Here is a 23,729-nt window from a genome sequence, read left to right as displayed (position 1 = left end):
CTGTGTACACTTTATACAATGTGTCAATTACCAAAAGATTAGATTACCCTAAAACGTGTATTGATGAAGGCAAATCATGGAAAAAGGTCGGTGTAAAATGCCAAAATTTATCTTCACCGATTCTTAAAGTCAATCAAAACAAAACAAGAGTATCATTTATTCCAAGAACAACTGGACTGTATACAATCATGATTCACATTCGTAATAAAAATAGTGGGAGAGACTATTACCAGACTGTACCAATGGTTAATTATTTGATTGCTGAAGAGAAGATTATCAAAGTTTGTCCTACTATTTATCGAGAAGGGAACAATTTGTTTATTTTGTATGCTAATGTTGAGGGTCCAACTACAAAGATGAATGTCGTTTATCAATGGTCACACAGCTCTTCTCGTTATCTCATTAAAACAGGTATGTTGGATTTCAAAATCAAAGTGACCATAGTACCACAGCAAGGACTTACCAAGGACCTAAAGAACATCGTGCAGAATTGACGTTGCGTTTTTTGTCATACATTAAAATCCTTGGGTTTGACGTCGCTTTTTAATGTCACAAATAGTCGTTTTTTCAACTTTGGTATTTTTGAAACCCTTTTAAACCTTCCTCTTGCAAATGATATCAAAATTGTTTTATTCTAGAGTTTTGAACAAAAAGTCTAGGATATTTTACAAAGACAAGCTTTTTCAGCTATAACCTGAGATCGCAACACCTATTTTGCGCGATGATAAGTTCTTGATGTGTCGTTGTTGTTACCAATGAAAATAAGAAGCGCCTTCCTACTCAACTGCCAGAAAGTTGCGATACAAATAGAGAGTAATTAGGGTGACATTCTTTATTTAAGAGTGAATTGAAATATTTGGGATGTGTCATATGTTTTCAAAAAAAAACCTTTGTTTATTTTCTATTAACAGAATTAAACCAGTACAAATATACTGCACCGTCAAAATCACTCCGAAGTAGTTTTGCATTTGTCATGATGGCTTACAACTTGGTGTCTGTTTCGCCCAGAAACTCATTCTTTGAAACGCTTTATAAAGATCTTAAAGGTAAAAATTATTGTTGTAAAAATTTTATTTTGTTCAAATTTGGTCAGGTGGTTTTCGAGCTGTGTGTTTCATACCTTTAAAGAAGAAATTTTGGCGGAAAGAAATTTTGCCGAAATCAGCAGCTCCTAAAATGAATATTTTCGGCCAAATTTAAAAATAATTTCATTCATTCCCCAAATTTGTGCTATTTCAGGCCTTTTTTCAGGTTTTTTTTTTGCTTTTGATAGCATTTTCTTGGCTAAAAAATATCCTTCATCCTCCAAATCAAATTCCCTTCAAAATTAATTTTTCCGACCATCTGCCAAATTAAATTTCCATCAAAATTCCTCCCTTTATTCAGGTATTCATCAGGTGAAGCCAAATTTATATTTTAGAAAATTAAGTGAAAAAAGGCATAAGATTTAAGCAATGTTTCAATAAAAGGCTCATAAATTGACTCTTTTTACAAGTTTTATGACTTTCTTCAAAGTTTCTAGAAATTACTAGAAAGATCACACCAAAGATAATAAATGATTTATAAAATATCCTTAATTTGTTGCTTTTTTTCGACTGTTTGAAAAGTGAATTTTCAAAGTTTTAACTTGATGACTTTTGGACTAGTCTAGCAAATAATTTTCTTTGGCGTCAACCCAATGGCATCAGTCACCGCATAAAAATCACAATAAAGAGATAGTCAGATGGTTTGAGATATTTGGCATGTAGTAACCTTCTACGGTCCTGAGTAAAACCTCAAGGTATTTTTGTGTAACAATTTTACCAAAATCGAGATATAAAAATCTGAAATTTTTGAAAATGGTTTCTTACACGGTTCTTACGTTGAAATTCTATTGTTTTCATCCTAAAAGCCAAAAACTTGTAGATTAAATATCTCGACATTGGAAAATAGTTAGGCAAAAATATTTTGAGATTTTGCTTAGGGCAATAGAAGGATCTCACATGTCAAATATTACAAACCATCTGATTTTTCCTTCAAAGTTTTATTCATTTTTATCCTTATTTATCACCTGCTGTATCATTATATGATTTTATTTCTATTATTGTTTAGCTGCCTATGTGGAGAAAAAGGAGAACCCAATTTTGGTCAATGAAATTATCAGTTTGAATGCATCAGCATGGGGTGCTCCAGAGTGGATTTTCAATCCTGATAGCGATTCTTCCATCAGGTCTAAAGGACGTCTTCATGCTGCACAGCAATACGATAAACCAGGACAGTAAGTATAATAAAGCAGGACTATCCATTTGGGGTTAATTCCATAAGCGGGTTGAACTTTCAAAGCCTTCAAACAATACGCCTCTTGTCCGCGATTTATAAATCACGCTAGCTAGCTTGTTAAAATAGAATGCTGGACAAGTCACGATTCTCTAACTTGTATGTGAAGCTAATGACAAGGACCTGAATACGATGTGCTTCGGAGGCTATAAGTTACCCCAGACAGTTACGAAAGTAATCTCAAATGACTTCTCTTTATAACCCACCCACCATTATTTGGTTCTTTTTACAAAAGGTGGTTAGAAAACCACCAATACTGACAAAACTGAGAAGTCATTGTGTTTAGTAGTTTATAGATAATGGGTTCTAGGACCTTTAATTACTGAATTCATGATATGCACCGTTGCAATGTTATCCACGCACCCAACAGCTGATTGGTTAAAAGTGACGTATTGGCTGCTTTTACGTCACTTACAACCAATCGGCTGTTGGGTTCGTGATGTAATATGAGAAGACATACAGCTTTGTGTGGAGATTGCGTTTAAAGGGATTTTGTTTTTAAGTTTTTCTACAACCTCTTTTTTTCGTTTGTTAGCTGGAAGATCAATACAACATTCACTCTGGCAAAAGAAAAGAAGACTGTACAATCAAACATTTTTGTGCTGGACAAAATAAAACCAGTATGTATTATTGTTTCATTGGGCTCGTCTAGAAAATGTCCGTACATGGGGGGCGCTGGATATAGTGTCCAGAGGGTAGAAAAAACTGCAAAATTTGCCTTGTCCGGGGGGTCAAACTTGCTCTGTTGGAATAATTTTGATTGTCCATGGGGTCAACTGATGCTTGTCTGGGGTTAGACCTGCTGTCCGGGGGGTCAAAAGTCACAATGTCCGGGGGGGAGGGTAAATTTCCAAAAAATGTTATATCCTCCACCCTATCCATCCCTATTTTTTTCTGGAAAAGCCCATTTTACCATTTTACACTATAAGATCTTATTTTTAGGCAGGACCCATGCAATGATCTGTAAAGTGGAGGCCAAAGAAAATAAAGTGACTATAAGGAGGCTTAGCTTAATGTTTGAGCTGACGGGGGTTAATTTAGCTATTAAGATTATTAATTGTGATATTTTAAAGATAGCTTTTTATTTGAAAAAAAAGTGAAGGTGCGGTGCCCTTGGCCCCGGTCGCATGGGCCCTGTGAGACATGTATGAGTTTGATCAAATGATATGATATGATATGATAAGAGTTTGGGTTTTGCTGTGGTACTGGTCTAAAACGTAATCTTAAAGGTTTTGTTTTTAAATAAGAGTAATATCGTTTGCTTAATCATCAATTTTAATTCACAAGCTTTTTAACATTGGATTGACACGGATGTGGAGCAAGATTGGTAAGAAAGAGGAAAAGAAAAACTTTTTTTGCTGTTATATCAGCATAATATAACAATAGGCAGACACTGTCTTGATATGAAAAATGTGTCTGATATGAAACGGGAACACTTATGTAAAAATAAAACCCTTAAACCTTGACCATTTTTTTTAAATTTTATAGCTGGATTTACACTATATGAATGAAGAATGGAATGCCAGTCATATTTATTTAGATTTTCGTATGGATTGGTACAATGCAACTTTCTTCAACACTTCATACAATCCTATCTTTTCTTGGACATTCCATGGCTTGAATACAACTAATGTAACTGACAAACCAGAGATTGAACAAATTTTTCCGACTGTGTAAGGTTTTCTATTATGAAGCTAAATCTGTGTAGACTAATAGTCGACCGTAGTCGAATACTCAACCTTTGCACCAAAGTCGCTCTATTTTAACTCAATGTCGTGTTACTGTGCTGTGTATTGCCTAGGGCTTATAGAAGTCTTTTGATTGATTTAACTGAGTCCACGACCAGCCGGTTCGACTCGGCTATCTATGATTATGAACTGATCACAACGTTGGAAAAAATGGATTCGAACCGCGAACTACTGGTTTATACCGACTGCTGCCTTTGAACATTTAGCCATTGCTCCATTTCAACGTTTTTATTAATCTGTTATAGAGGAGTGTACGAAGTGGATGTTCTCATTTCAAACATCATCTCAACATACTCGACCAGTACTAATGTCTACATAAGACCTGAAATTTGTTACAAGAATCTTAAACTGTTCAAATACACCCAGAACAAAACATTGGTGAGTAGAAACCACTGGATGGTTCCTGTTACTCAACAATACACAATTTTTAAAAAGGACAATTTTAATGGGAAAATGTTCGTACATTAGGGAGGGGGTAGAGGATAATGTGCTGATACGTGCAGCAAGTAACAAGGGTTCGAGTTAAAAAAGACTCTTCTGTGTTATTTTAGGAACAGTATTTTAAGCTGTAAAAGCATAAAAAATATAAAAAAAGCTATGCCTCGAATTTGATGGTTTTTATGAAAAGAAAAGCGTTGAGATGGATTTAGAATTAAATGTCTGTTTACAATTAAACAAACTCTTTTATAAGATAAGTCTATATTTTGATATAGCTGGCTTTCAGCAAGAATTTTGAAAGAGTTCGGATTGGTTAAAAATCTTGATAAAATCTTGATAACTTGTTACCACGAAAAAAATGGGTCGATTAATTTCTGCATTGAGAGTTATTACAAAAATAACAATTATTAATTTACTTCTTTTTTAGATATTCACTTCACATGACACATTGGATTTTAACCCTTTTTTGTTCGTCAAATGTGAAAACGCCACTATGAAGGATGTTGACATCACTTGGACTGTCAAGGTTATTTTGTAATTTACTTACGAGAATGATCTTTCGGTAGAAAAGCGGGGATTAGCATCCTTCAGTATTAAGGATTTAAAATAAGGCGAAAATAAAAAAATGTAGTGTTTCTTGAGTGCGGGTGAAGGAAAAAAGCTCTCATGCGGCCGGCCGAAAAATATTTTTTTTTGCTATTTTTGATAACTTAAGATCATTCGAATAGAACTTTAAAAATAACTTTTATTTAAAACCAATATGAAATAATCCCTGAATACTAATGTATCAACTACCAATGAAGTCTGCGGCCGGGTCAGAATATTGTTTTTTTTCACCCGGCCGGTTTCCGGAAACACTACATTTTTTTTATTTTCGCCTAATGATGCTTTTTTTTTGTTTATGTTAAAAGAGGGGAATCCACCGTTAATTAAAAAATTATTCTTCTTATAAGATTTAAAAGGATCACTTTAGAATATATTAAGTTTCAAAATTGAATTTTTTTTAAGAAGCACGTGAGGCTCATTCCATTCTAAGTTAACCTTTACTGTACCAAGGAATTTGAACGAAATCTGATCGAATTTGACCTGATTTGACACTATTGTTTGTTACTTTTATCTATTGCAGGGTTTTGAAGACCAACCTCTGAGTAAATGTTTGAATCTGTTTATGAAAACTAACAACAAATTACTCCCAACTGGGAACAGTACGCTGAATGTTCAGGTAAGATTGGTGTCATAGATACACCCCCTTCTCACAGACCCGGTAGGATTATTTTAGCTAGTGGGGATTAAAATAACAGACTGAAACTCGATGGGATTGATATTCCAATACTTTTTATGGCTGGGGATTTTAAGACTTTTGTTTTCAAGTCAGGAAATTCAGTGGGAATGGAAAAAATATCATAATATTTTGCAGTGAGGATTGGTTTATTTGATTAATATCAGTGGGGACAAAAATCGGAGAATAATTTCCCACCAGGGAAGGGTTCTTAGTGGGTCTGTGAGAAGGGATCGTATAGATATCAGAAAAATCTTGAGGTAGTCCCAGTCGACCCGACTCTCGATATCTGACTACCCGAAGGTACTAGCGAGTTTATGTCTTTGTACTTTGAGGACGGCAGAGTGATTGTAGTGATTTAGAACAATCTGCAGTTTTGACCTGCAAAATCGATGACGGTAGAAATGCTTGTTTACCGCTGTCCTCAGTTGATCAGCATACTTTCCACCCCACTCTAGCTAGATGGTGGGGTAAACGGTTTTCCAAAAAAGTCGAAAAGGGCGGGGTTCAGAGAGTTTCTAGATTTAGGGCGGTGTTGGTGTCAAAGGGTGGGGGGATCTTTTTTCGAGGGTGGGGTTAAAGACTTTTTCCTTCAATTTTTATATTGTGTTTTGTTTTGTTTTTAATGATTTTTAATCATCATTAAATCATCTCTTGAAATAATTCTTCAAGATAATGAAAAATTCTAACATTTTTGTTATTTTAGTATAAATATAAAAACTGGACTTACTCAGCTTCAAGTTCTAAGAGTCTGGAAACACGTAGAATTTTTTTTGTTTTTTGAAGGGTGGGGTATGGATATTTTGGTGGTCAAGGGCGGGGTTGCTCTGAAAGGGCGGGGTTGCTCTGAAAGGGCGGGGCTCAGAGAGTTTTTAGATTTAGGGCGGGGTTGGTGGCAAAGGGTGGGGGCTGTTTTCGAGGGTGGGGTATCAACCCCGTAGGAAAGTATGATCAGGATCTAGATAAACCAAAAGCTTACCGTCTTCGTCGCAGAAAACACACAAACTTGCTACTACTCCTATGTAGGTTTTGAATAATCTGCAGTTTTAACATGTAAAATCGAGCATTGAAAACCGTTGTCCTCAACAGTCAGGATCTAGATAAGTCAGCGTTTTTCAAGAAAATGATTGCGTGGGGGTGTGGAGGATATCAAATTATATGGACAATTTCAAAATGTGTGATAGGTTTTGTATTAAACCTAATTACTTGACCTTTGTTTTTGGTTTAAAGCCTGAAGGGCTAGAGGGGAATCTTCGAACTTTCTTAAGCAAGAAGCGAGGAGAAGCTTTAAGATTTGCGCCGTATTTAGAATGAATGTAGCGTTTTTTTTGTTTTCACACGGCACTTTCAAAATTTAGCGGGTCAAGCGTTTAAATAAAAGGTAAATAAGTAGCCTCACTTCCCATCCTAGAGTCTCAACTCTAGCCCGTTCAGGGCTTTAAACTCTATCCCCTTTAGGGCTTTAAATTTAAATGTCCAATATCCCCAACAGCCCTCATACAATTCTGTCCTACAAAACACAGGAAAGAATTATTGATTCCCTAGCCTAGGGATTGTTCACTTTCAGATGTGGTTTTTTATTTGATCACATTAGTCTAGAATTTTGAGTTCGGGAAAGTAAGGAAACTAGGGAAACCTTTTTTCCCATGCTGGAAGTGTATTATCAATGTTTTAGTGAAAACGGATTTCCATATGTGGAAAACTAATATTTTTAACTTTCTAGTTGCTTTAAAGCTGTATCATTTCTTCACCTCTCTTTCTTTACTCTCGTAGGTAACATTACGTAATATGACAACAACTCGATCAGTCTACATTGCTATTCAAGAGAAAGGTCCTGTTGTGGTCATTAGTCCTGGCGGTGCACGTAAAATGTCCAAGAAACGTCAAGTTACATTGAAGGCTACACGGCTTGGTCCGCAATGGAATAAGTATGTGTTTTTAAGGCCTTTAAACGGGGAATATTTTTTTATATTAACCAAGGCAAATTTCCAGAATTTCCAGCTTAAACTAGACAAAAGTTGTATAAAATTTACCACTACTGGCAAAAACCGGGTTCTTTCCGTAGAAAGCATTACGTCGTGAATACCATGAATTTTTTTTCAGTTATATTTGGAAATGTTACGTCATCAAGAATGGGATTGGTAAAATTGAGCAGTTGAAAAGGAATTGTTTTGATAAATTCGGTGAAGAAGTGAAAGAAGACCAACCTGAATACACATTCAATCCATCAAATCTGGTCAACATGGAGAATCTAAAATACTTAATCAGCGTCCAAGTTGAGAATGATAGAAAAAATCAACGATCAGCTGTCGATTATGTTTATTTAGAGTTCCAAGATTCTGATATTACTGAGAGGTAAATAACTTGTTGCCAATTTATTTTAAGTAAGTAAGTCTGCGACCGCAGTCGGAAGCGACCAGAAGGCTCCTTCCTCTTTTGATAGCTATCTACCCGAAGGTAGGGGATGGGGCCACTCTTTCTCCCTGGATTACTCCACTTGCCCTCGATCCTTCTCTTTAATTGCTGAGCATCAAGCAGAGAAGCATCAAGTACCATGTGATTTTGGAAATCTTTGGTATGACCCGGTTTGGGGTTTAACCCACAACCTTGCGCACCGTAGCCGGATGCTCTACCACTGCACTATGGTCGACTTCTCTCTAAAGTTTTTTGAGTTTATCAACTACTGATTTTACGTATCTGGGGGAGGAGGGTGAAGTAAAGTGAAGGGTACGTGTATATACCGCCTTTAAAGGTGCCCCTTTGGAACCTTGAAGTCATTGTAAGGTTTGGAGAAGTCCGAACGTTAAAGCTCAGTCCCACCAAGGTTCGGAAAAAAGCAAAATTACTTTTTGTCCCTTGAGAGATCAAAATTTGGTCAAATAAATTTTTATAAGGGCCGTCAAATTCACAAAATCATTATATTCTTCCTTCTTTTTAGTCTCCTTTAGGGTCCGATGGTTGGGCGGCATAACCGGAAATTGTGATGTTGATGGCCATTTATGCACTTATCTTTCTATATTTGAACCTACCTTGAGGTCATTATAAATTGACCCCTGTCCGTTCGTTCGTTGCCAGCTTCTCTCGGGACATAGGAATGTAAAGAGATGGAAAAACAGCTTCTCTGATTACTCAAAGTTCAACGATCACTTCTATTGAAAATTCTATTGTAAAAACGTTGATTAGGTCATTAAATGAAAGTCCAGAAAAGACGGCTCGCCATACAAATCAGACGGTTTCTACATGATTTGACGATGAAAATGAAAATTTTTTTTTCCTTTTTTGCCGATTACTAGTTCAATTTTTAAGAATAAGGAGCAATATTTTTACCAATGTATAGCAAAAGAAATTCTTAACGCAATTATATTAAATTGGTTCTTGTAAAACTGTCAGAAGTCGAGTAAAATCAAGATGAAGTTATAATTTTCTCGAGCTCTAGCTTTCCATATTATGGTGCGGTCATGATACGGTTATATCAGTAGAATCGCTAGGAAATTGTGAGCAAGAAGATATAGGTACCTTTTCGTTTAGGAGAGGTGTACCCAAAATAGAAGCCCTAAAAGTTTGCGCATAATCAGGCTTGAAACAAAAGAATTTTGTCACAACACGCTAATTATTTTTTATAGCGACAACAAAAGAAACCTATTTACTTGACATAAACTCCCTTAAGGGCAAGAAACCTGGTATATGACAAGCCGTTTTTCCATTGTTTACAAGAAGCTGTTTTCCATCTCTTTACATTCCTCTGCTCGGGATAAGCCCATAGGAATCTTCTGAATTTTTGTACAAAGATACAAAGTAGTCTAATATTTCTTGTTTATTTTGAATTTAATATTTTCTGTTGACTAGCCAGGTAGGTCCATAAAAACGTATAACTTGTTTTTTTTTAAGCTTTGATATCATATGTGAAACGTGTATCACTGGTACCACTAAACAACCATCCAACTTACCAGCAGTCTTCAAACTGAAATTCAACAAAGATACAATAACACCAATAATCTAGTGTTTAGTTGGTCTTTCGAGAAACACATCAAAACAGAAGAAACAGAACATGAAACATTAGACCAAGAAAAACAAAAATGCTCTCATTGTGTTCGCTTTACACGACTCCATGATAATTGTGATAAAATCGCTGAGTATGATTACGGATTGACGCAAGTTAGTGAATACGTGGGCCCGCAGCAAGTGCTATCAACGTTAAGACACAAACTTAAAAAAAAGGATAGTTTTCCATCACAGACAAAGGGGAGACCCACTAAACGATCGCCGCGTGGAACTGCATTCAACAATAATATCCCGAACCTTGAATCGAAGAATAGGAAAAAATCAAACGTCTCCGTTAGTACATGTGGCAAAGTCAATTGCAGTGATGAATTTTTCTTATTTTCAAAGTGCGTGTATAATTATGACACTGATTTCTTGGCGAACTTTGACAATTCTGGTGTGATCAGTACCTCTATCACAAGACGACCAAAGAATCAAACCTTTGCCAAGAAAACTAACATTCCAACCACCAGATCTGTACCATTAATAACTACAACAACCAAACCAAAATATGAAGAAATGAACACTGAGGCTTTGTATCGTTTGCTGAAGAATAAAATGCCGACACGTATTCAAGAACCATATGTACCGCTTGGTTCCAATCAGCCATCTATTATTATTGATTCAGGTGCGTTGAAAAAGGGGCACTCGGGGGTACTCTAAGGTCTCAAATAGTAGGGGGTCCGAATAAAAAGGGGGGGCGAAATTTTTTCGAGATTTAATAAGCAGAGGGAAGGGGGAGGGGTTCCCAATAAAAGGGGGTCTGAAATTATATATCCTAAATAAGGTGATCATAAGCTAGGGCTATTTAGAGCAATTCAGTTTGTGATAGGTGGAAATATTTTCAAAAGTAAATAAACGGGGGGGGGGGGGCTCCTAATAAGAATGGTCCGAAACTTTTTCGAAAATTAATAAGTGGGGGGGACGTTTATTCGGGACCTTATAGGCTGAAAATGTAACAAGTATAGTTGATCTTGAAATCGAAATTGACATTTGGTTCAGATTATATTCGCTGAATTTTGGTTTGATTAAAGATTCCGATAGTTGTGACCCATTTTTGTAGTTGGATCCTTCTGTCATTGAAGTGGGGGATACCCTGAAACCATTTCGGTTCGAGTTAACGAGATGCGAACTGTTTTGTATTTTTCTTTAACAGGTGGATTCACTGACGATACATTGTACTGGGTAAAAGTTGTTGCTTTCCGTAAAGATGACCCTGAAAAGACAACCGTTGGTGAGACTAAGATCCCATTCAATACAAAAACAACTTTGAATGAAGGTGAATGTTCTTTCCAGAGTATGGGGTATGGGCTCGAGAAACAGTATCGTATCATTTGTGAGGAGTGGAGTGGACATGTAAGTATTTGATTTTTCGTCGATTTCAAAACTTGTATGTCTTGAATGTTTCAAACCAATGTCTTCAATTTACTAGCGGATTTATGTGTTGACCTTTTTGAGGACGGCGGAGTGACCAAAGCGATTTAGAATAACTTGCAGTTCTGACTCTCAAAATCGAGGACGGTAAAAGTGCTGATTTACCGTCGTCCTCAGTCAATCAAGATCTAGAGAAATCAGAACCGTCTCCGTCGCAAAAAAAGACACACATACTTAAACTCGTTACTATTTCGTTTTGAATTGAAACAATAAAATCTTTTCATAATGTACCCGGTAAGGTATCCGGACTTGCTCGCTTATGCGTCCTTTTCTATTGCCCACTGAAACAGTCGAGCTGTCAGCATTTGGAAGAGGCTCAAGGTTGTTTTTGGCTTCAATTATTTTTTACCTGGGGAAATGATTACGTCATAAAAAAGTAGCGTCTACTTGAAAGAAAAGCTTTTTGAGCGCGCGAATGGAGAAACGGTCTTGAGCTTTTTATCAAAATGGGCTAAATAGAAATTGGTTTGGGATCTGTGAGCAAAGTTCAGTGAATTTCTTTCATTTCTTCCCATGGTATTCGATATGAGAATGCTTTTGCATGTTTATGGTCGTAGACAACTTTTGGATTAATGGTTTTAGGTTTGTGTAGAAAGATTTTACTTGTGTTTTAATCCGAAGGAGAGTTCTCTACTTCCTTTAAATATTATTTCAACTATTTCATTAACCAATTTTAAACTTTTATTTCATTCATAGGAATCGCTACTGTACGAGGTTCAATGGTTAAATCCAGATACCAAGAGATTTGAAACAATTCAAATGACACAGACTTATCAAATATCATTCTACTTACCGCACTTTGCCGCCAACAAAACGAAGCCAGGTAATGTTCCGTTTAAAGGTATAATCAGATGGGCTTGGGACCCCCCCCCTCGAAGTGTCTCCCATGAGTGAGAAAAATCGCTTTTTGTCTTTGTTTGCAATTGTACCTCAAATAAATACAGTTGACTCTCCCTAATTCGAACTCGAACTAGGAATCTAACTTATTCGAATTACAGAGAGATTAGAATTTTAGAAAATATTTTAAAACTATTTCTCCTCAACGGGGACCGGAAACAAGTTCGAATCGCAGATAGATATGAATAATAAAAGTTCGAAAAAAAGAAGTTCGAATAAAGAAAGTAACCCAAAATAAGGAAGATCAAAAACCACCAAACGGGCCGTCGTCTTGTCCGTACACAGATCCAGTATCTACGGCTAATTTCAAAATTCATTGCCGTAGAGGGTCTGTTGTCATTGTCTTTTCTCATTTGAGATTTTTCAAACCGACTGCTACGATGGAGTGTTGACGAGAGAAGGGAGACGACGAGAGGAAGAAGAAGTAGCGATAAACGTGAGATGCACTCGTAGTAGCCGTTGTCCTGAGAGTATATATAGGAAACAAAGAACTACATTAGTTAAACCATTAGTTACAAATTTACTGTCAGTCCATATAAAAATCATATCCTTTTGAAATATTTATGTTTTCAAATTTTATTTTTAGTGTTCCGTATGATAATTGAGAAAAAGGACGGCTTCCGTATGCAGTTATGCCCGATAGCTTTACAAGCTGAAAGACATCTTTATGATCCTAAGCCACTGTAAGTATTCACAGTAAAATATTCAAGATTTTTAATCATTGTAAATTTTGGAACGGGAGAAGCTTATAATACTGAGTTTTTGCATCTGAGATAAATTAAAGGAGACGGTATAAAGCTAAGTTGACCTGTCACCGAAATCCCCGTCTTCTTGTCTCGACGACGGTAAAAATATCAAAATGCAAAGGTGATGTAGAGCCATACATTAACTATGGACTTTATTTTGCGTACCGTCGCTCTCAATATCCTCCGCTAAATAAACTCAGTAATAAAACTTTCAACCGATAGCAACTTTTCGCCATAAATTCATCAACCAAAAGTCCGGGTGATTTTTCTGATTTTTTCCTGTGCTTTTACCCATTTTAGTTCGGAATTTCCTTCTGATTCTAGTTATCTTCACAGGGTGATTTTAAATACTCGCTATTCTTATCTTACCTACCTGCTCTCCTTATCTCGCAGACCCGGCAGAACAACCGTAAGAGTGGGGAGGCTGAAGGCTCAAAATGAGAGAAAATTCGCTAGGAATTTGAGACAAAGATCCTATTTTCTTTTGGAAGTTTGGAAGCGCTCTAAATTAGGTTGGACGGGTCTGAGTTTTAACGCTAGACTTAAGGCTGAAATTCCAAGAATGGTACAATAGGGCTCAGAATATAGCCTGGAAGTCTATAAACCCCTCCCGAATTGAAATATTTGAATAGGTTTATCAATTTAACCAAAAGCGACTTTTTCGCCCGAACTTTGAATTGCATAATTGCTTGTAAGGACTTAACCAAAATTCGCAATATATTTTGACTGAGATTGCAGTTCGAAGTGGAATATCTGTTCTACTTTTCAAATTTTCTTTTCATAATTTTCATTAAGATTAAAAAAAGCTTTTCTCCGGATTGACTCATAGGATTTTTTAGATTCTTAGCACAAAGATGGTAATTCTCAAAATAAGACAAAGCCTGATTTTTGAAAAAAAAGATTTCCGGTCGCCAGATCGGGAAATGTCTTGGAAAAAGTGGTTTTTCGGGATTTTCTCAAGATTTTCTCATTAGTTTAAATTCCTGATTTTTTGTACACATATGCGTAGTAGTACTGTTTCCTGAAAAATTCTTTAGACTGTGCCTTCAAAGATCTTCAGTTTCCAAATTCAGAAATTTGATGATAAATTTGAAAAATCTTGGCTTGACTACGATGAGTTCATTAATTCGAAGAGCTTTTGTCACAAAAATTTATTCTTTTTTAACGGAAAAATCAAATAATAATAGCCCCATTTTTTCACCGTTCAACATATTACATTTTTTAAGTGACTATCATTTCAATATGATCAAAGAAGACTTGGAAAAAGAATTTGAGCATCCTTCGATTGTTGCAAATAAAGTATTGGCAATGGCAATGATACTTGAACAGTAAGTTTAAGATGTTTCCCATCAATATGGTTAAGCCACAGATATCTTATAAATCACTAGATAGAGCTATACTCTGTATTTCCTAAGCACCGGCAGTTGAAGCAAAATAATCCGCCATCTTTGCCGAAAGTATACCTTTTTTAAAACTGCAATGACTTCAAAATTTCAAGGATCGCGCAAGCTAAACTGTGATGTCCCTTCCTTCAAGATGGCGAATTATTTTGCTTCAAATAGGTTAGGAAAAGCTCTATCTAGTGTTTTATATAAGATTGCTGTGGGTTTAGCACAGAAGGTACTGTCAGACTCCTTTATAATCGTTTGCTACTTTTTCATATTAAAAACTCTCAAGATGGTACTTGATGGCTCTATTTTTGAGGCTCAGCAACTAAAGACAAGCAACAAGAGCAAGTGGAGAAATCCAAGGAAAAGATTGGCGCCTTTCCCTACCTTCGGGTGCACGTTTTTTTAATAGGAACATCCAAAATTTGTTAAGCCTACGGATGTTTAACTTTTTGAGTTATAAGCCTAAAAATGTTCTGAACATGTTTTTATTTTCACGATTTTATGAGTATTTTTAGCAATTTTCCTAAAAAATCGGGTGTTTGAGAGACCACCAAGCCTTAAAATGTTCTTAACTTGTTCTTGAAATTTTTTGCTATCGAAGCCTCATGTTCTTATAAAGAAAAACGTGTACAGACAATTTCAGCAAGCTATCGGGTCATGGCGACAGCGGTCACAAAACCTACTTACTATTCTCAATCTGCTTTTTTATTTACATTAGACAAAATTACGGTCGCCAACAACAACAGAAATTTGTTACAGGTTTATGTGAAATCGTTTACACCATTTATCCAAAGGTCAGTGGAAAGAATCTTGTTACAGTGAAGTCTCTTTAACTGGAACCTCTATAACTCGAATGTCTCCTTAACTCGAACCAGTTTTATGGTCCCCCTTTAGTTAACAATGCCTTATAAACCTTACTCCATAACTATATAAATTTCCCTTTTACAAACGATTTTTTCGAAGTTTGAAAATCAAATATTTGATGCTACAATCAGATTCAGCGCAAAAAGTACATGAAGAAATGGGATTATTTGTTAAGATTCGACCACCTGGTGCTGAAAAATAGCATTTCAACAATGCCCCAGCGTCTAAAACCAGGGATTCCCGATTCGGATCCCTGCTCCTTCAAATTATCCGTTAAATTCATAGATAACTGAACCGTGAAAATAATTGAAAAGCTGTCTAAAAGTCCTACGTTACTGTTCGTTCCAAGTGAGATAAAGACTCGATTTATACTTTGTTTTCATTTTCTGTTTTTTTTTAGGTGATGCCGAATTTTATACTTGTTGTTATGAACAAGCTTGTTCAATTCCTTGACCATGTAAGTTTACAAGGTTTAGTTTAGTAGATACGTGTTTAGTTTAGACACGCATTGACTGGTTTTACGTCACTTACATCCAAACAGCTATTGGGTCCGTGATGTCATAACAGAAGACATTGCAATGGTGCATATCATGATTTATCGGCGATCCAAAAAATATCTGCAATCTGATTGGTTAAAAAGAGTACGATATATCTTGTATTTTACATGTAAAAATATAAATTGACAAAAAGATGTTGTTGCATTGTAGCGGTAGAAGCAATCTAACGTCACTTTTCTACAAAAGTGTCCTCCGACACAAAATTGCATTTTTGGGTCACCGATAAACCAGTTATCAGACATTTGCACGTACAATATGGAAATATTTCTCTCGTTCCGGATTTTCCGTATATTGTACGGAAAAAACTCGGAACTCGTAAAATATTTCTCATATTGTACTCGCAACTGTCCGATAACTATTACCAATCACTTTTCTTACAATCAAATATCAAATATAAGTGCTCAAGAAAATTTCGAATGAAGTTCAAGCGAAGTACTAGGAAAACCTAATTTACAATTGCTACACAATGTCCAATGACATTCATGTGTTTTCTTTTTTAAAGTTGTTTGTTCCGCGTCTTTTGTGTAGCCATGTAGGACTTTATTTAGTTATTTCATCCTAGTGCCATCTCCAGGTATAATACAGTGCATTGTAGATTTTATTTCCAACACAGTCCTTTTGTATCATTTAATCAAATTTTAGACGGACGAGGCTTGCCTCTCCTACCTTTGGAATACAGTTATTGACATCATCAACAAAGTACAAGATGAAGATCAGTGTTACATCTCTTATTTTGATTATGCATTCGTCACACAACGAACAAATTATAATAACCATTTGGCAGAAGTTTATGCTAAATTGTTACACCTTAAACAAATGTAAGTCAGATAGAACCTTTTTGAATTATATTTTTGAATGTCGAGTTTATATATCTTTTCGATATTGATACATTGTGAGACTTTTTTTCCTGAAAGCGATAATGTTCATTAATTGTTCTAGGAACTATTTTGATCTAGCATCCTGGGTTTGGCTTCATGGTGCTATAACTATATACATATCTAACTAAAAAGAAAATAATACGCAGTTCTCTTTTAACCCATTGAAACTTTCACTTTACCATAGGCAAAAAGAATCATCTGGTCCCCTAGACCAATCACGACTACAACCTTTCATAAAGTTCCTAGTACGTTTATTTCATACATAAATATTTATTTCCATTTATAATTGATGGGTGATTTCTCTTTGGGGACCATTATGTCTTGAATTCATTGTTAAAGGTGCAAAGTAAGGTTTTTCCGTCTCAAAATTTGGCATAATTCATCAAAATTTCAAGCAATTTTGGCTTTTCAGGGAATCCAACTGTTAACTCAATTTGTTTTTCATTTTAGAACGAAAGAAAGTCAATCTTCGGGGAATATATGAACTTTTCAACCGATTACTTCCGCGCGGTTGGTAAAACAACCGTCAGCCGAGAGGAATCATGTCACATGTTAAGATCGTCTTCAATACAAGTAGAAAACAATAAAAAATCATTGACATCAGACTGGAAATTCACGATGACAAGTGTTGGTCAGGGAGAGGTAATTTTTAAAGCACTCCATAATAGTCCATTTGTTTGTATTGTGCACTTCCTTTTGAGCCTATGGATTAGCCCATCTCCGTCCGTCCGTCCGTCCGTCCGTCTGTTACCAGCTTTTCTGGGATTAGCTTATTGATTTCTGATTTTTTGCACATTGATGCAAAATGGCAATACCCAAAATGTGACTGAGCCCGATTTTCGAGGGAAAAAATATCGTGGTAAATTGGGCCGAAAACTGCCTAAAAATTGGGTTTTTTAGAATTTATTCAAAATTGCTTCATTTTTTCATCGCTACTTACTTCTCTCTATCATACCGTATAATTGAAGATACCCCAAGCACATATTAACCGATAGTGCTATAAGTTGTTGCATTATAACCACCGATATTGAAATCATAAAAAATCTAGCCAAAAATTTCATATCAGAACTCTACTCCACTGTTATAGACTGCTCCAAAATCACAGCCTCTAGCGCAGTCTTTATTTCGCTATTATTCTCTCATAGGGCTACTTGATTTATGCAAATGCTAAGCATCACAGCTACAATGGAATCGAAAGAGAGAAAATAACAGACGCTACTTACGCCATATCGCAAGAAATAAGTACCAAGCAGCCTGTCTATGTTTATCAAGTCACAAAGAATACAGCTATCAGACATAAAATAAAGATGGTTGATGCGAAGTTCTTTTACATCTTCATTCAAATTGAAGCAACGAGCCATAATAGCTTTTATTACGATTTCCGTGCGCGAGTAAGCCGCGTGAACGAAGAAAACAAATATTTTTCCATCGATCAGAATGAAGACAACGTAGATTTGTTTCAGCGAAGAGTAAATGTGACTTCAGGTAAGCCATTTTTTTTGCAGCTGTATTTCTTAATACTAGATTTTACCCATGAAGCTTTGCTTTTTTCGCTATTTCCTACGTGAAAGCCACTCTCAAAGGGATTAGTCCAATTACGCTAACAGCAAATAAGAGTACATACTCAAAGCAAAGATACCTAACATAAAACACTATACAGAGTTACTCTATCGTTCTCAAGCCACGGCAGTTATAAGCAAAAAAATGCACGCACCATCTTTGCTGAGTAGACGGAATTCGGTACCGGCAATTTGTTCAATCAGAACAAACTACTGACATGACGGGAAACGAGGAGGCGAAAGAATGGCTATGATTGAAAATTGCCAACACTGACCGAACTGTGGTTTACTTAATGCACAAAGATGGCGCGTTATTTTGCTCTAGCCAGGGACGGACAGAGTAGCTTTATTTGATGTTTTTATATAAGGTATAAGGTATAAAGGAAAGGGTTGATCCGTAGAAAAGTTGAATTCTGAAATGTTAAATTTTTAAAGACATTCGACTAATTTAAAGTACTGCAAGTCAGTCTAATGTCGACATCCCTCTTCTATTCCGACATCCTTCTTTAAAAATATGAATAATAAGAAGATTGGGATCACTGATAGACAAAGGATTTTTCCTCCCTGAGCGGTAAGCAAAAAAATTAGTTTCAATCAGTGATTCCGATCTTCTTATTGTCCAATCTCTAAAAAGGGTGTAGGAATTAGATGAGGGACGTTGGCATTAGACCAACTTACGGTATTAATCAACTTAGTCTCTGATTCACCTCTTACATTTATGAAAATGTTGAATTTACGAGAACGGGTCTTTCTCCATTTTTCTTAAAGTATGGCAAATGAAAATGATTGATTGTAATGTTCATTTTTTCTTGACAGATCTAGAAGAATACGTTATCATAACTGAACTTCGCATGAAAGAAAAACTATTTAAAATGGTACATATGGGTTTTTTTGTCTCGTCCGTTCTACTTTATTTCTTTTTATTTTTGCGCTTCATGGAGTGACCTTTTTATGCCGAAACAAGTCCATCTGAAATTTACACTCAAAATTTTGGAGAGAAACGTCATACACTATTGTACACATAGAAGTTCAATCTGGGTTTTCTCGAGATTTCTGTCTCCGATGAGTGATGTTTATTGTACTGATATGCTCCATTAAACCACGCCAATCTTGTTACATTAGACGATTTTGACTTTGTAGGTCGAAGGTGAAGTTTGGTTCAATTATACCATTAGTTTTGAGCAACCAATATGTGATACTGAGGAATTAGTGGACAATAGAGTTTTCGGAAAACCTCTTTGTGATGCTGAGCAAACCAGGAGTTCATTATTAATTTGCAGGTAAAAGTGATCTTCATAAAATTGTATATTTTTACTGTAAGTCTTGTTTTATTTAACCCATTTTATGCCATCGCTTTATAACATCAAATTTTCAAACATTTATTAATTTCGCCTAGCGAAAGTATTACGATAGCCTTTCGCGGCGGTGGTGGCGGTGTTGGTGTCATCGGAAAAAAAATTAGAAAACGAAAGTACTCGATACGGTGGACAAACTCGCTAAATTTAATTTGTTTTTCTACCTTTCCTCGGTCACACTCACCATGCATAAATATTGTGGTCGTTTTCTTTTTCAAAAAGAAAAATAATGAATGTAAGACGTACACCAAAATGAAGTTAGCGGCAGATACAGATTCAGATTCAAGATGCAAATTCAGATTCCAGCCACCGATTCAAAAAATTTTTTACACGTCGGAATAAAATTGATCACATCTCATTCGGACAGCATCGAATTGACTCCAAAATTAGAGTGGACATTAGATAAACCCTTCAGTGACAATTTCCAAAAAAAAATTGACTTCATACCTCTTTTTCCCTAAAACTAGTTTACGGCAACGTCATCAAAGTTGACATTTCCGAAAAAATTGAAAATTGCATTTTAGGTGTAATGGACAACTTGGATCGAATTCAATGGGCTCCAAAAATAGAGTGGACATTAGATAAACCCTTTTCGGACATTTTGCAAAATAAATTGACTTCATACCTCTTTTTCCCTAAAACTAGTTTACGGCAACGTCATCAAAGTTGACATTTCCGAAAAAATTGAAAATTGCATTTTAGGTCAATCAGAACGTTTTCAAGCATTCAAGAGTATTTCGGTGTCAAAGTACAGAAGGGATGCTTGTAAAGAGCCTGATATTATTGGTATAGGTTTATTTAAAGCCATAGATTATGCAAGCTACATGATCAAACACAAATTAACAGCACCGTGTAAACATTATCCAAATGAGTTGGCAAGTTTGGATGGAAATGAAAGAATCAAAATTCCATTTCTCAGGCATGACTACTATGAAGCCGTTGGACTACTATTGGTCCCAGAAGTATATGGACATGTTTTTTTTTTTACTGTACCAAAATCAGGTTTTCGAAAATCGTGAAAATCACTTTATTTTAATTATTTCGTCATTCGCATGATGAATTTTCCCAAAATTTTGATGTGTATTGAAATTTGGGAAGGGCTTTAAAATGAGCTATTTGAAATTTCAAAATTCGGAGTATTTCAGGATTAATTAATCATAAGATAAGAAAGGAACGAACTAAAGAAAACGGGAATTGTTAAAATGAGTGAAAAATGATTAAAAAAGTCCTTTGTTTGTTTTGGATCATATCTCACTCCATGACTCATTATTCGGTCCTGAGGAGGTTTCTATGCATTCCTGAGGTAGCCTAAAATCATAAAATAGCCCGAGGAGTAATTTTTTTAAAGGCCGGAGTGAGTTATGATCAAAACAAACAAAGGACTTTTTTAATCATTTTTCACTCATTTTAACAATTCCCGTTTTCTTTAGTTCGTTCCTTTCTTATCAACTAAACTAAAATCTCAAATCACTTCCCCGATAGATAGACTATATCCGATATATACGATTAGAATTAGCACCTAGATTTCAAAAATGATCCCATTTTCCTCCGTTTTTTTCCAAAAAAAAGAGGTCGATGTGAAAATTCAATCCTTTAGCTACACCCTGGTATAAGTTTCGTATATAAATTGGACACGACAAAGGCCAAATATAGAGCCGACTTTATAAATCCGAAATAGGCTATGATTTTTTTCATCCTGAAATACTCCGGATTCAACAAGCGATATCTTAAGTTCCATAAAAGCTATTGAAATCGGACAAAAAGTGTCAGACAGAGCTACTAATCTATTTTCTTATTTTTGAATAACGATAAGAAAGGGTTCAGCTGTCTCTGTTAGTGCCGATTTGAGCCGGGTTGGTTGAAAATCGGTATTTTGGTACAGTCAAAAAAAAAACATGTCCATATACTTATTACGTAATGGCAAAAAGAAGTTTAACATACAATGAAGCTACCAACTTTATTTATGGAATCGAGGTTCCGACCACTTTCCATGTAGATATTCTTGCCCAAGTAAACTTAAACTCATAAAAAGATTTTTTTTAAAGCCTTCAACGCAGAAAGATTTCTTCTCTGTCCTAAATGGGAACCGGTTATTAAATAGAAGTCATAACAAGTTTCTAAGTAGACGGATAAATCTGTATAAAATTGGGTGGTGGATGATAGGTTTTCCTTGTGTTTCGAGATTTGTGCGTGAAGATCTTTCTAACTGAACGGAACTTTTGCAGAAACTAATTTTCATGGTCGAAAAAAAAAAATCGAATTTGTAATATCTTCAAAATTAAACCAGAAAGATTTTTGTTCAAGTTTCACTCAATTATCTTCTGACACAGTAAAGTTGTTAGTAAAGTCAACTATACATCTAGTTAAAAAGATCATAAGCGTTTTGCTAAATTGCTAAATCACTTTTGAGAGCATTTTCTTGAATTTTTCGCGGGAAATAATTTTCGATGGATGAGTTCGCAAATATTTTCAAAGGTTCAAATTGTCGCAGTTTTGGCAAAAAACCGTGAAAAAAGCGATAATTAGTTTCTTCATAAGTTAGTTCCCTTGGTAATAAATTTTTCGATTATCATTTTAGCAAAATACATATGTACGTGCGTTATTCAAAATTGACGATGACATCATTATCCAATGTAGATAAGTTTCTTCTTTTCTTGAAATACTCCTTGATTTCGAACCATGAACCGTCAGTATAATCAAATTATACACCTGCTGGCCTTTATTCAATTAAAAAATTGGAACAGGAATTAGTGGATATTGATTTTATTTTTTCTATAAAAAGGTTTATTCTAGGAGATTTTGAAAATGTCACAAAAGGGTTTATCTATTGTCCACTTTATTTTTGGAGCCCATTGAATTCGATCCAAGTTGTCCATTACACCTAAAATGCAATTTTCAATTTTTTCGGAAATGTCAACTTTGATGACGTTGCCGTAAACTAGTTTTAGGGAAAAAGAGGTATGAAGTCAATTTCTTTTGGAAAATTTCACAAAAGGGTTTATCTAATGTCCACTTTATTTTTGGAGTCCATTGAATTCGATCCAAGTTGTCCATTACACCTAAAATGCAATTTTCAATTTTTTCGGAAATGTCAACTTTGATGACGTTGCCGTAAACAAGTTTTAGGGAAAAAGAGGTATGAAGTCAATTTTTTTTGGAAAATGTCAGAAAAGGGTTTATCTAATGTCCACTTTATTTTTGGAGTCCATTGAATTCGATCCAAGTTGTCCATCACACCTAAAATGCAATTTTCAATTTTTTCAGAAATGTCAACTTTGATGACGTTGCCGTAAATTAGTTTTAGGGAAAAAGAGGTATGAAGTCAATTTCTTTTGGAAAATGTCAGAAAAAGGTTTATCTAATGTCCACTCTATTTTTGGAGTCCATTGAATTCGATCCAAGTTGTCCATTACACCTAAAATGCAATTATCAATTTTTTCGGAAATGTCAACTTTGATGACGTTGCCGTAAACTAGTTTTAGGGAAAAAGAGGTATGAAGTCAATTTTTTTTGGAAAATGTCACAAAAGAGTTTATCTAATGTCCACTCTATTTTTGGAGTCCATTGTATTCGATCCAAGTTGTCCATTACACCTAAAATGCAAGTTTCAATTTTTTCGGAAATGTCAACTTACAATTTTGAAACAATTCAAATATCATTAATATTATTTGCTCATCTTCATTGTACTTTAAACAAACAACTTTATTCTTTTATTTTTTTTCTTATGAATGTTCTACTTGACATGCGTAAATGAAAAACAGAGAGTGGTTATTATGCGTTCAAAATAAAGAGGATTTGGTTGAAAAGCGTTGTAGTTAGATCGGATATTAGTTCCTACAAAGTAAACAAAGGATGGCATAATATGCGGGAATATTTTATTTATCATATAGGCATCTACCTTACAAGAATCTAATCAATAACTTTTAAATAAACCTTTCGATAATTACTCTCGATAATTACAATTTTGAAAGGTGGCTAATACAGCTGAAATAGGACAAAAGGGGGAACTTTCAAAAAAATTTTCCCAAAAATTAATTAGCGGGGGGGGGGGGCGGCTATTAGGTACCCGAGAGTAGTTCTTACAAAGTAAACAGGGGACAGTGCACAATATAAGGATGTTTATTTTTCTTATAAGCATTTACTTTACAAAGTAAACGAGGGATGACGCACAATTTGAGCATATTTATTTTTCTTATAAGGATTTACTTTATAAAAATCAAATCAAT

General features: G+C 35.3%; 1 protein-coding gene across 1 annotated transcript in view; it reads left to right on the top strand.

The window, feature by feature from the left end:
* Positions 1 to 188: 188 nt before the first annotated feature.
* LOC136802591 (uncharacterized) overlaps positions 189 to 23,729 on the top strand; it is a 151,230-nt gene continuing 127,689 nt past the window's right edge. The window contains exons 1-23 of the mRNA XM_067059346.1: positions 189 to 411; positions 912 to 1,046; positions 2,092 to 2,257; positions 2,852 to 2,936; positions 3,805 to 3,989; positions 4,310 to 4,442; positions 4,930 to 5,028; positions 5,629 to 5,724; positions 7,555 to 7,709; positions 7,885 to 8,136; positions 9,732 to 10,450; positions 10,979 to 11,178; positions 11,953 to 12,079; positions 12,740 to 12,836; positions 14,126 to 14,227; positions 15,009 to 15,084; positions 15,555 to 15,611; positions 16,354 to 16,529; positions 16,774 to 16,834; positions 17,040 to 17,231; positions 17,735 to 18,074; positions 18,965 to 19,023; positions 19,289 to 19,428. Of these exons, the coding sequence (XP_066915447.1) occupies positions 189 to 411; positions 912 to 1,046; positions 2,092 to 2,257; positions 2,852 to 2,936; positions 3,805 to 3,989; positions 4,310 to 4,442; positions 4,930 to 5,028; positions 5,629 to 5,724; positions 7,555 to 7,709; positions 7,885 to 8,136; positions 9,732 to 10,450; positions 10,979 to 11,178; positions 11,953 to 12,079; positions 12,740 to 12,836; positions 14,126 to 14,227; positions 15,009 to 15,084; positions 15,555 to 15,611; positions 16,354 to 16,529; positions 16,774 to 16,834; positions 17,040 to 17,231; positions 17,735 to 18,074; positions 18,965 to 19,023; positions 19,289 to 19,428 (3,875 nt within the window). The remainder of the gene's footprint in view (positions 412 to 911; positions 1,047 to 2,091; positions 2,258 to 2,851; positions 2,937 to 3,804; positions 3,990 to 4,309; positions 4,443 to 4,929; positions 5,029 to 5,628; positions 5,725 to 7,554; positions 7,710 to 7,884; positions 8,137 to 9,731; positions 10,451 to 10,978; positions 11,179 to 11,952; positions 12,080 to 12,739; positions 12,837 to 14,125; positions 14,228 to 15,008; positions 15,085 to 15,554; positions 15,612 to 16,353; positions 16,530 to 16,773; positions 16,835 to 17,039; positions 17,232 to 17,734; positions 18,075 to 18,964; positions 19,024 to 19,288; positions 19,429 to 23,729) is intronic.

The sequence above is a fragment of the Clytia hemisphaerica genome, unplaced genomic scaffold (assembly GCF_902728285.1).
Source record: "Clytia hemisphaerica strain Z4C2 unplaced genomic scaffold, Clytia hemisphaerica genome assembly, whole genome shotgun sequence".
Classification (NCBI taxonomy): domain Eukaryota; kingdom Metazoa; phylum Cnidaria; class Hydrozoa; order Leptothecata; family Clytiidae; genus Clytia; species Clytia hemisphaerica.
Note: the sequence above shows the minus strand (reverse complement) of the source record. Positions and strands in the feature narration are given on the sequence as shown.